The sequence below is a fragment of the Carcharhinus amblyrhynchos genome, chromosome 25 (assembly GCF_965287045.1).
Source record: "Carcharhinus amblyrhynchos chromosome 25, sCarAmb.v2.hapA, whole genome shotgun sequence".
NCBI classification, from domain to species: Eukaryota; Metazoa; Chordata; class Chondrichthyes; order Carcharhiniformes; family Carcharhinidae; genus Carcharhinus; species Carcharhinus amblyrhynchos.
The window spans coordinates 39,515,400-39,528,789 of record NC_137348.1 but is presented as its reverse complement, the minus strand read 5'-3'; the positions used below and the strand labels follow the sequence as shown (position 1 = coordinate 39,528,789).

At 45.4% G+C, this 13,390-nt stretch overlaps 1 protein-coding gene across 2 annotated transcripts in view; it reads left to right on the top strand.

The window, feature by feature from the left end:
- Positions 1-13,390, top strand: part of pnpla7b (patatin-like phospholipase domain containing 7b) — a 309,370-nt gene that overhangs the window by 277,847 nt on the left and 18,133 nt on the right. For both annotated transcript variants that reach the window (XM_080212442.1, XM_080212443.1), the window contains 2 exons: positions 1,858-2,010; positions 4,342-4,458. In XM_080212442.1, coding sequence (XP_080068568.1) covers positions 1,858-2,010; positions 4,342-4,458 — 270 coding nt within the window. The remainder of the gene's footprint in view (positions 1-1,857; positions 2,011-4,341; positions 4,459-13,390) is intronic.

Genomic DNA, 13,390 nt, shown 5'->3' with positions numbered 1-13,390 from the left:
CGCTATTGAAGAATGAGGTGATGAGCAGCACAGGCTCTAGGTAAAGGGCAGTGGCTTCTGTAACTCAACAGATGACAAAGATATTCACTTGAATTTGTGATGGCTGAATCCAGCCCCTTAAAGCCAATGACTGATCTCAGCTATGACCTGGATGGTTTAGCTGGAACATGCGGCAAATTTAAAACTCATACTTGGAGGTTACAACAAGCCATTTGTCCCAAATGATCCAAGTAGGCCAGGGACCCGGGTTCAATTCCCAGCTTGAGTCACTGTCGGTGTGGAGTCTGCACGTTCTCCCTGTATCTGCGTGGGATTCCTCCGGGTGCTCCAGTTTCCTCCCACAGTCTGAAAACCGTGCTGGTTGGGTGCGTTAGTCGTGCTAAATTCTCCCTCAGTGTACCCGAACAGGTATCGGAGTGTAGCGACTAGGGGATTTTCACAGTAACTTCATTGGTGTTAATGTAAGCCTAAAATGGCATTAGTAAATAAACTTATCCCCACTCCATTTCCATTATTCTTCAACCCCTTTTCCTTTCTTTCATCCATCCATCTAATCAGATAGTGGAAGTTGGCGGAGTTTATGCCAGTGGTCTCTGCGGCCACGTGCTGCCGGTGGTCTCTGTGGCCACGCACCCCTGCAGTGGCAAACCTGGGCTGAAAAATTGCCCCAAAAAGTCTATTGCTAGGGAGCAGTTCAGAGGAAATAGGAGACGTGCCTCAAAATGTTTTATGGTGTAGAATGATGTCCTGATGCGCGCACGGTTGAGAACCGATGGTTTGTGTTTCAGCCACTAACCCAAGAAATCAATTTACGAGTCTTCCAATTCTCAGCAGCAGCAACCTACATATACAAAGTACATCCCGGAGCCCCTGTGTTTAATCTTGTATTTATAGCCACTTCTTCCACCCATTGAGGGGACAGGAATGAGTTAACTTATCCTTACAACAAATACAAATTATGTCAGACGCTGGCAATCGGAGGTAAAAACAGAAAGTGCTGGAGACTGTCTGCAATAAGAGAGGAGCTATGACCAGCTGAGCATTACTCGCGTTTTCTGTTCACGTTTCTGGTGGTTAGCACTGCTGCCTCACAGCACCAGGAACCCGGGTTCAATTCCTGGCCTCGGGTCACTGTCTGAGTGGAGTTTGCATGTTCTCCCCAGCTCTGCGTGGGTTTCCTCCGAGTGCTCTGGTTTCCTCCCACAGTCCAAAGATGTGCAGGTGAGCTTGACTGGCCATACTAAATTAACCCTAGTGACAGGAGGATTAGCAAGATAAATAAGTGGGGATACGGGAATAGGGTTTGGAAGGGATTAGAACATAGAACCTTACAGTGCAGAAAGAGGCCCTTTGGCCCATCGAGTCTGCACCGACCACAATCCCACCCAGGCCCTACCCCCCTATCCCTACATATTATACCCACTCATCCCTCTAACCTACACATCCCTGGACACTAAGGGGCAATTTCTTAGCATGGCCAATCACCCTAACCCACACATCTTTGGACTGTAGGAGGAAACCGGAGCACCCGGAGGAAACCCACGCAGACACAAGGAGAATGTGCAAACTCTACACAGACAGTGACCCGAGCTGGGAATTGAACCCAGGACCTTGTAGCTATGAAGCAGCAGTGCTAATCACTGTGTTACCGTGCCGCCCAATTGTTGTCAGTGCAGGCTTGATGGGGCTGAATGGCCTCCTTCTGCACTGTAGGGTTTCTGTGATTCTATATGTGCCACTTCATAACTTTAAACAATAACTATTATCTTACGGCCACAGTGTGCAGTACCTGCACCAGTATCACTCGACCTCTCTCACTCAAGCAGAGTGATGTATGAAATTCTGTTATTGCTGCAGGTTTTGGGCATGGCGGAGATTCAGACCCGCCTTGCTTACGTTTGTTGTGTGCGGCAGCTGGAGGTGGTGAAGAACAGCGATTATTGCGAGTACATTCGGCCGCCCATCGATCGCTATGGCACGCTGGAGTTTGGCAAGTTTAACGAGATTATGGTAAGTGGAGTTCCCGTTATCGACCGATTTTTGTTGGAATCTGCGGTGAAGCTCTGAGGGTTAGCGTCGCTCTTTGAGAAACTGCAGCTGCTGGTTAATTACCCGTCAGAATACCTGCAGCCGCTGAGATGTAGCAAAGGGTTCAATTCCGGCCTCGGGTCACTGTGCAGAGCCTGCACGTACTCCCCATGTCTGCGTGGGCTTCCTCTGGGTGCTGTGGTTCCCTCCCACACAGTAAGAAGCCTGACAACACCAGGTTTAAGTCCAACCAACTTATTTGATAGTAAACTCACAAGCTTTCGAGGTTTACCTCTTCGGCAGGTGAGGGAAACCCTGAAAGCTTGTGAGTTTACTATCAAGTAAATCGGTTGGACTTAAACCCGGTGTTGTCAGACTTCTTACTGTGCTTTACCCCAGTCCAACGCCGGCATCTCCACATCATCCTTCCCACACTCCAAAGATGTGCAGGTTGGGTGGATTGGTCATACTAAATTGACCCTAGCATTGGGGGATTAACAGGGTAGATGTGAAGGATAATGGGGATGAGGCCTGGGTGTGATTGTTGTCGATGGGCTGAATGGCCTCCCCCTACACTGTTGGGTATCGATGAAAAAGGCAGAAACCTACTTGGCCTCATCCTCACCATTCTACCTGCAGTCCACGACAGTACCCTCACCCAGAACTGAAGTCCCGTGGTTAGACTAAGGGCATCCACCCTTCTGTTGTGTGACACTACTACTGTATAAACATGATGGGTTAAGAATATTTCTATTTACTCAAAGCACTAGGAGATGCTGTGGAATATTGGCATTAGCAGAACAATATTCCAGCAGAATCCATAGCCCGGTTACTCTGCCCTGATACTGTCAGGAAAACGCTGCACAGCTCCTGTCTCCCCTCCCCCCAGCCTTGTGTGGATGGAGCTGTGCAATGACAACGCGGGTAAATTCACTGTGTGTCAATCTGGCAGAGATTGCCTCACTGAGGAAGCTGTGAGCCAATATTTTTCAATGGTGTGAAACTATTAAATGTTGGCGTTCAGAGGAATTTGGGTATCCTTGCATACGTAACACGCAGGTACAGAAACCAATTCAGCAAACAGGCACAGTCCTAAGATGTGGGGTTAGGCGGGTTGGCCATGCTACATTGCCCCTTAGTATCAGGGCGACTAGCTGGGGTAAATGCATGGGGATAGGGCCTGGGTGGGATTATGGTTGGTGCAGGCTCAGTGGGCCAAATGGCAGCCTCCTGCACTGTAGGATTCTATGAAATGGAATGTCTGCCTTTAACGGATTTGGAATAAAAGAGTAAGGAAGTCTTGCTGCAATTGTACAGGGCTTTGGTGAAACCACGAGTGGGATACGGTATATAGTTTTGGGTTACTCTTGCCTCAAGGCAATACAAAGTAGATTCATTAGAATGGTGCTTGAGAAAAAGGGTCCTCCCATGAGGAGAGACTGAGTAAATGCTTTCTGGAGTTTAGAGTAAGGAAAGATTATTGAATTGGAATGTTTAAGATTCTCAGTGGGTTTGAAAGGATTGGAGAGTTTGGAATAAGAACACAGAGGGCCCGATTTTATCATTACATCGTGCGTGTCTTCAGGCGCAAAAACTTGGTAAAGTCGGGCATGTAGCGATTAGTGCAATCCATGTCCGCAAAGATGCTTACTTTACCAAGGCCCAAAAATGGCCACGATCTGAATCGTGCCCGAAACGGGCGCAACAGCGATTTAAATGCATTTGCGTACATTCGCTCGTCCACATTTGGGGTGAAACAGACATGCTCAGCAAAGGTCTATTTCGGGCACTCCAGCTTCTGAAGAGGCAAGTTCAGAGCTTCCAGTGGCTCTCTGAAAAGACATAGATAATCCCATTACAGTAGAGTTTGAAGAGTTCTTCCAGGTGTCTTGGCCAACGTTATCCCTTAAGCACAGATTTTCTGGTCGTTGTTACAGTGTTGTTTGTGGGAGCTTGTTGTCCAAAAATTAGCTGGCACATTTCAAAATGATGTAACAGTGACTACGTTTCAAAAGAACAATGTTCGTTGTGAATCTTTTGAGAAATCCTGATGTTATGCAAGGTACTATAAAAGTGCAGGTCTTTCAATAAACGTGCATCAGTGCAATCCTAACTGTGCAGGAGGAGGCCATTTGGTCCATCAAGTCTGCACTGACCACAATCCCACCCAGGCCCCATGCCCGTAACCCTGTGTATTTACCCTGCTAATCCCACAACACTAGGCCAATTCACCTAACCTGCACATCTTTGGACAATGTTTGCATTGGTTCGTAGCTTGGCTTGAATGACCTTTTACCTATGGTTCCTACACAGGAAGTGGGCTACCAGCATGGGAAGACACTATTTGAGCTGTGGAGCAGGAGTGGAGTCATCGATAATATCCTGAAAGACAAGTCAATAGACAGCGTCGCCAAGACATGGCCCTCTGATGTGAGTTTGTCTTTCAGTAGCAATGGTGTCTAGAATGGTGTCTGCAACATGCTGAACTCTTCGGAGCACTGAGGCAGATCAATGCTTGTTAATGCCAGCCATCACAGCAGAACCAACCATAATAATTTTAGAATGTTTCCTTTTCAAGACAATCTTTCTTTCCATAAGATTGCGTACTTTGCAGGCCAGTGCTGCCCTGTGTAAAAATGTAACATATTCTGCGCTATTACTATGCCATGCGATCTCTACCATTAACACGGAGTCTGCTGTGTGTTAAACCGTTGTTCTCCTTTACCCAGCACTATCCACTTGCCTCTAATGTGTTTAGGAGAAACTCTAAATCCTCTCTGTGGATCATGGTTGTGTATTTGTGTGGAATGTGACATCAATAAATATTGTTTTTTTTTAAACACTCTACATTTTTTCACATTTTAATTGCGCTCATTCCGAACGTGGTATCACACATACCCATCATTGCTCGATTTATTTTGTCATTGCTGCTGCTGCTGCTTTGAAGCTTGTAGCCCTTGTCTCATTGCTTTAGTTTCCCAATGGACAATGGTTAAAGCCAAGAGAGCTTTGTTTAGGGTCTTGTATATGGGATGCACAGTCAATGTTCTGTGTCTGGTTCTTCCAGCTTTTCCATGACTCTGATATCCTTCCTATAGTGCGGGGTGCTTGAAACTCTACTGCCGTGGCAGTTCTTAGTTACAGCTTTATAGAGAGAGTTTAAATTTAAACTTAAACAGAAGTGTTCAGTTTGCATTTATGTAAATGACATAGATGGCCTCGTGGGGAGTAGGGGCAGTAAGTTTGCTAATGACACAAAGATTGGCCGGGTGGTTAACAGTGAAGTTGAGTGTCTTGGGTTACAGGAAGATATTGACGAGATGGTCAAATAGGCAGAAAAGTGGCAGATGGAATTTAACCCTAAAAAAGTGTGAGGTGATACACTTTGGAAGGAGTAATTTGACAGGGAAGTATACTATGAGATGTCTGACACCGGGAAACTCCGAGGAACAAAGGGACCTTGGCAGGTTTGTCCATAGATCTCTGAAGGCAGAAAGACAGGTTAGTAGGGTGATGAGAAAGACATATGGCACACTCACCTTTATCAACCGGGGTATAGTTTACAAAAGCAGAGAGGTCATGATGGAGCTGTATAGAACTTTGGTAAGATCACAATTGGAGCACTGTATGCAGTTCTGGTTGCCTCATTACAGGAAGGACGTGAACACACTGGAGGGGACGCAGAGGAGATTCACCAGGATACTGCCTGGGGTGGAACATTTAAGTTATGAAGAGAGGTTGGATAGACTTGGGTTGTTGTCTCTGGAGCAAAGTAGACTGAGGGGCGACCTGATTGAGGTGTACAAGATTATGAAGGGCATGGACAAGGTGGATAGGGAGCAGCTGTTCCCCTTAGTTGAAGGGTCAGTTGTGAGGGGACACAAGTTAAAAATGAGGGGTGGTAGGTTTAAGGGGGATTTGAGGAAGAACTTTTTTTACTCAGAGGATGGTGATGGCCTGGATCGCACTGCCTGGGAGGGCGGGGGGAGGAGGGATGCCTCACATCCTTTAAAAAGAATCTGGATGAGTACTTGGAATTCCACAGCATTCAAGACTATGGGTCAAGCGCTGGCAAGTGGGATTAGGTGGGCAGGTCAGGGCCTTTCATACGTTGGTGTGGACTCGAAGGGCCTCTTCTGCACTGTAGGATTCTGTGATTTGATTGATGCTTCCTGTTTGAATTTCGGAGCTCAGATAATCCAAATGTAGAATGTTCTAATCATTCTATTTTCCGGGGTGAAGCTGAATGACTATTGTGTTGTGGACAGCTGGAAAATCTATTCAATAGAACATCTTTGCGATTTCACTCTATTTCAGGTACTGGTCAGTTTGAAATTCCTTAAAGGAAAGAGAAACATGTACATAGAATCACAACTTATTTATAGAGGATTAGTTTTAATCTTCAAATTGTGGTTTTTAAAAAATTATTTTCCCAATTTCAACTTAGAAGGGGATATACTGCAAATATCGAGCTATGTTATAAGGTACTTGGTCATCTTATTGTAAAATAAATTAATTTGAAGTTTAAACTTAAAACTAGATCTGCTGTGATACTTTGCCACATTCAAAAATCAAAATGAAAGACAATGAAGGCAGCGTAAAGTCCAGAAGCTCAAATGTGTTACACGTTACACAAAGTATACTGAGATCTCATTGTAAAGAGAAACACTCTCAATGGAATGAGGAGGTGGAACTAACCCTTGAGAATGACCTAAAAAAAGGGAACTAATCTATAATAAAGATATCAGGGAAATCATAGTGTATCAAAGGACTGTTTGATTTGATTTATTATTGTCACATGATTGGGATACAGTGAAAAGTATTGTTTCTCACGTGCTATACAGACAAAGCATACCACACATAGAGAAGGAAATGAGAGAGTGCAGAATATAGTGTTATAGCCATAGCCAGAAAGATCAACTTGCGAGGTAGGTCCACTCAAAAGCCTGATGGCAGCAGGGAGGAAGCTGTTCTTGAGTTGGTTGGTATGTGATCTCAGACTTCTGTATCTTTCTCCCGACAGAAGAAGGTGGAAGAGAGAATGTTTGGGGTGTGTGGGGTCCTTAATTATGCTGGCTGCTTTGCTGAGGCAGCGGGAAGCATAGACAGAGTCAATGGATGGGAGGCTGTGTGATGGACTGGGCTTCGTTCATGACCCTTTGTCGTTTCTTGCGGTCTTGGACAGAGCAGGAACCATACCAAGCTGTGATGCAACCAGAAAGAATGTTTTCTATGGTGCATCTATAAAAGCTGATGACAGTCACAGCAGCGGACATGCCAAATATCCTTAGCCTCCTGAGAAAGTAAAGGCGTTGGTGGGCTTTCTTAAATATATGATCGACATGTGGAGGGACCAGGACAGGTTACTGGTGATTTTTAAGGATGTTTTTGACAGATCACCTAGTCGCACAGAGCCATAAGCTAGACCTATATTCCCTAACTTATAGATGAATGAGAGGTGATCTCAATAAAAAATATAAAATTCAGAAAGGAACTTGATAGTGTTGCTGATGTGGGAAAGATGTTTCCCCTTTGCTGTAGAGTGTAGGAGTCACAGCCTTGCGAAGTAGTTGGCCTGAGATGAAGAGAAATGTCACTCAAAGGATTGTGAATCTTTGGAACTCTTGGATGCTTAGTCATTCATCATTTTCGAGACAGCGATCAAAAGGTTTTTGAATATTAAGGCAATTGAGGGATGCAGCGATAGCACACGAGGGTGGAGTTGATTTTCAGCCATGATATTATGGCGTGGCAAAGCAGGCTCGGTGTGACAAATTGCCTACTCGTGTTCCTGTTTCTTTATTCTTATCCTCCAGAGCCATATTTATCTTGTAATCTTGCAATGTTATTCTTTATGGTTAGCAACAGAACTAGTCTGCCATTACTTAACCCGTCTGTTAGCTTGGCCTGAACTTTATGCTTCCCTGCAGGGGGATTTCAGGCAGACGGTGCGAGTGTGAAATTCAAGGTTTAGGTTTCCCTCTGGGTTCCTGTCTGCCCTGATCCTGCAGCAGTTTTCACCTTGGGTTGGGCAAGGCCTCGGATGGGATGCCTGGCTCTTGCCTCAATTGAGACCCTCTTGCCACTAAAGTGAGTCTGTCCCTCCCAGCCTCACTTTTCAGGCTAGCAGTAGGATTTACCTAGTGTGGGAGAAGCCCAGAAATGAATGGTCTTTAGGCCTTGGTTGGGAAGGAGGTGAGTGGCATTGGGTGACACTTCCACCAGGAGCCCCTTCTGACTTGGGGCGCCTCACTCTTCAGGTCCAGTGGTTGCTGGGCCTCCCTGTGCCACTTTCCCACCACCCCCAACCCTCTACCCTGACACCCCAGTCAACCACTGCCAGTGCACCTACCTCCACACCTTAGGACCCTTGGAACTTAGCTTACCATCCAATCCTGGAACTTGGGCTCCGGCCTTATCTATCCACTGCAGCTCTTGTTGCTGAGGGACTTGAGCGCATGCAGTCGGTCAGACTGGCCGGCAGCTCTCCAAGCTGGGACTCCCTGCGAAGTGAATCCCGCCTGCAGCCACTGAATGCACCTTTCACTCTTGAAGGAGCAGGGCAGCCGGATTTGGTGGGGGCAGCTCCAGCATCCCAAACATCCGGGACTCTTGCGATCACCGTCCTGCAGCCTTTTGGTACAATTCCAGTTCTGAAAGATTTTGGAAAACTCCATGCATCCATATTTTCATTCTTGACCCTTCTCACTGGAGAGAACTTTAGCCCAGGGTTTGATCCAGCCTTTTTTTATACCTTTTTTATTATTTATATATAGCTGCTTTGTATATTTGTCTACAGACATGAACACCACCTTCCCTTCAATGTAACTTGGAAGCCCCTCTTTAATCAACTGGCCATCCAGGTCTGACTATTCATTAATGAGTCAACAGGTGCCAGCAGCACAGTGAATAATGTTTAAGATTTATTTTGTCTCCACATAATTCCTAATAATGAAAGATGAAGAAAAGAAAAACATAGCCAGCTCTGGGTCAGAGATACTAATTAATGCAAATTTGCCTCATTTGTATAAATCTTGCTCTCTACTCCCTACCTCTTGGGTAATTAACAACAGTGCAAAGAACATTGGAAACCAGAGCAGGCCATTCACCCTCAAGTCTGTCCCATCATTCAAATAGTTGTACTTTAACTCCATTTTGGTCTCTTAGTTCCACGTGCCTTGATGAACTTATCCAATATAAATCTAATGATCTCCATCCAGAAAGCTCCAATTCTCCCAGCATCTGCACCTTTAGGCAAGAGTGCCAGATTTCCGCATGATTCCATGTGGAAGGAGGCTTTCGCGTTTTGTCGCTGGCTACACTCTTAATGTGACGCCCCCTCATCCTTGACTTGCCCCAGCAGAGCGGATTGTTCTAGAAACTGAAAGGGGGAGTGTTGCAGACCCCTGAGCAGCTCAGGCAGCATCAGTGGAGAGTTGTTTCAGCCACAGATCCTTCCTGAGAGCTGGAACAGAGCAAATGAACAGCACTTAGAGAGAACCAGAGAATGGGGAAAGACACACACACACACACGCACACGCACACGCACGTGCATATGCATGCTGCCACATATGTAAGCACACCAACTCTCAGGAAGAGATGGAATGAGCTGTAAAGTGCTCAGATGGAGAACTGGAGATAGTTGAGTATTTCCATTCAATGAAAGAAAGAAGGAATTTGCCATAACACAGCATTTTCCATGGCGAAGTGCTTCACACAATAAGAAGTCTCACAACACCAGGTTTATTTGTAGCAAACGCCACCACCTGATGAAGGAATGGCCAGTTCTGAAAGCTAGTGGCATTTCCTATAAATAAACCTGTTGGACTTTAACCTGGTGTTGTGAGACTTCTTACTGTGTTTACCCCAGTCCAATGCCGGCATCTCCACATCATAAAGTTCTTCCCATCCAGGTGAGGTACTTTTGAAAAGCAGTCACTATTGTAATATAGGGACCACATCTGACAATTTGTACACAGCAAACATTCTCTAACAGCAATGCAGTAATGACTAGAGAATTTGTTTTAGTGATGTGGATTGAAGGATCAATATTGGCCAGAACCCTGGAGAACTCCCCAGATTCTCTTCAAATACTGTATTTGGGATCTTAATTCCACCCCAGAGAGCAGACGGGACCTCAGTTCAACATCTTGCTGACACAGTATATCTGGCAGTGTAACGTTCCATCAGCACTGCACTCAAGGGCCAGCCTAGATCCTGGGCTCAAGTCTCTTGAATGGGGTTTGAACTTACAACCCCTGACTCAAAGGTGAGAGTGCTACATATTGAACCAGAAGGAGACAAAATGTAGGAAATCAAATACTTGGCAGATGGAGTGAATAGCTAAAGGATACCAGCACGGTGAGGGTGAAGTAGGCAGAAAGCAGAGTGAGAAGTGGAAAAGCCAAACAAACTTCCATAGTCCAAGATACTGATGGAAAGAACAAAGCAGGTGGCCAACCCCGAGTGTGTCGATCACCCTGCACTGCCACCCCAGGCGTGGTACCTTATAGAAAGGTGAGGTCTGGTTCCTCAAGCTCACTTTCAGCTTTGTTACAATAGTGTAGAAGGCTGGAGCAGGATGAAGAATTATGGTACTGTTCCCTTGATCCTGGGAGACCAAGTATATGCCAGGTGATCTGTTTGCTGAGGACCTCCATTCTGTCTGAGACCCTGTGCATTATGACGTTTACCACTCCACTCTGCCCCACTCCTGGCAGACTGGCCTGTATTTTACTTTTAGAACTGTAGGGATAAGAGTGGGTGAATGAAACTGGCTGCTTTGCAGAGAGCTAACAGACTCAATGACCTGATTGGCCTCCTCCTGTGCTGTAAATATTTCTAAGACTGTCTCTGCAGTGACAGATTGAAAACCTTGAAGTACTTTATAACCACACTTGCGTTAGCTGTGACACCGACGTAGCGCACTCACCTCTCAAGTTAGAGGCATCAGGTTCAAGTCCCCCTTCTGGGAGATGCATAAAATCCAGACTGACTCTCCAATGCAATACGGAGGGAGTGCTGCACTGTCAGAGATGTGGTCATTCGGATAAGGTAGTAAATCTGTCTGTGCTCGGGACACCATTTCGAAGAAGAGCTGAGGACTCATCCCTGGTATCGTCGCCAATATTTATCCCTTAACCAACATGACAAAAGCAGATTACCTGCTCATTATTTCAGTGATGTTTGTGGGATCTTGCAGTGCTCAAAATTTGCTGCTGCCTGCTTACATTAGGTTGAGATAGAGGATCAGCCATAATCGCATTGAATGGCAGAGTAGGCAAGATCGGCTGACTACAGTCTACTCCTGCTCCTATTTTCTATATTTCTGTATCACAGCTATTAGACCCCTGGGCCAGAATCCCAAATTACATTCGGAAACTAGACTAGACCCCAACAATTTTTCTATTTTGGCATAAGTGTGAGGATAGGATGCTTTGTCCCAGGAGTAACTGCAGTGATAAATTAGAGATCTTTTATAGTAAAACACACTTTTTATTTCATAACACAGTTTAATTGTAATAAATGAAACAGCTTAACTTTTAACAGTTGGACATTCATTAAAAATGAAATGAAACAATTTTAATTTCTAACTTATCACTGTTTCAGTTCCAGAGAAGCAACATTGCTCCTGAAAACTTACATTGTCACTTTAAATACAGTCAGCAGCCATTACTTGTTATAACGTGCAGTCAGTCTTGAAGCTCTCAGAGAACGAGAGAGAATGTATTTCAAAGCAGCTTGCAGAAAATCTCTGTCTTCAAAGAATTCCCAGCCAGAACTGGAAAAACTGTTTCTCTTTGCTACAGACCTTCCTTCTCCCATTAACCACATCATCTCATAACCCTGCCTACTTAAACCCGCCTTCCATTCCTTCAATTAAAAACACCAGGGGACCTTTTCTTTTTGTAAATAAAAGCCAATTTGCTCTTTCATAATCAACACTGCACTACATGGCTAAAATGAGTAAATTATCCTGCTCTCCCAGTATCTGAGCCAAATGTTTTCCAGACACGCTGACTACCTATGGCAAAAAACTGAATTTGAAACATTCCCCTTAAACGGTGAAAAACTATATTTATTTCAGTAGGACATTAACATCACATAACAGTGACACAACTTCTAAGCTACTTCTCTGGTTATAAAGGATTATGGAATGCCCAATGGGTACCATACAAAATCAAGATTTTGCTTTCTTTCTGCCTTACCTTTACACCAATGGAATCTCATAGTGGGCCAATCCGTTGTGCTGTCATCTGGCTAAGACTCTGAATAGTGGCTTTCTGGTAACTAAACCAAACTACAAAATGTGAAAAAGAAAGGGACAACACAGGGAAAACGGTGAAACCAGTAGGAATCCTGACTGCAACTCTAAAGACTTTTAATCCACAGGTGCTTCGGTCTGCCTTGTTGTCCAACAAGGCGGATACACACGGTGGGTCGTGCGAGGGCTGCTCTTGGATGTTTCAAGAGTAGCCTAGTACTTCACGTCATTAGTGTACGCTTAAACTGGACCAGATGCTGGGCAACACGACAGCTCAGTGACTATCACTGTTTGCTGTGCAGATACATGGATTTGGGTCGGTGTCTGCGGGAGTTTGCGCATTCTCCCCGTGCTTGCGTGGGTTTTCTCCGGGTGCTCCGGTTTCCTCCCACACCCCAAAGATGTGCTCTTAGGCTGATTGGTGTAACAAATTGTCCCTAAATTAGTCTCCCCTCAATCTGGTTTCCAATGTGGAGTGCCATAAGCGTAGACAAGGGTTATGGGTGGAGAGGGCACTCACAATGTTGAGATGGTGGCGCGGGCTCGTTGGGCCAAAGGGCCTGTTTCCCGTGCTGTGTTGTTCTTTGTTCTTTGACTAAAATACTGGGAGGAGGTAGAGGTTGGAATGCTGTGATCAGGTTGGCATGGTGATGTGGGCAGTGTGTGCCTCGAGGAACAGTTCCGTTCAGCAGTGCTCCTCCCTGATCATTACTGCACTCTGCCTGCTCCCAGCTTGCTGCTGCCAGAGCAGCAAAAACATTAACAATTCTGCACCCAGCTCTTCCCCTCAGAGCAGCTATTGCTTCTACATCAACAAACCTGCTGTAGGATTAAACCAAGTTTAACACAGACTCTGCCTCATTTCGGATCAGAAGAACATAAGAAATAGGAGCAGGAGTAGGCCACCTAGCCCTTCGAGCCTGCCCCGCCATTCAATAAGATCATGGCTGATCTGACAGTGGATCAGTTCCACTTTCCTGCTCTCTCCCCATAACCCTTAATTCCCTTGTCTATCAGAAACCTATCTATCCGTGACTTAAATATATTTAGCGAGGTAGCCTCCACCACTTCAACGGGCAGAGAATTCCAGAGATTCAC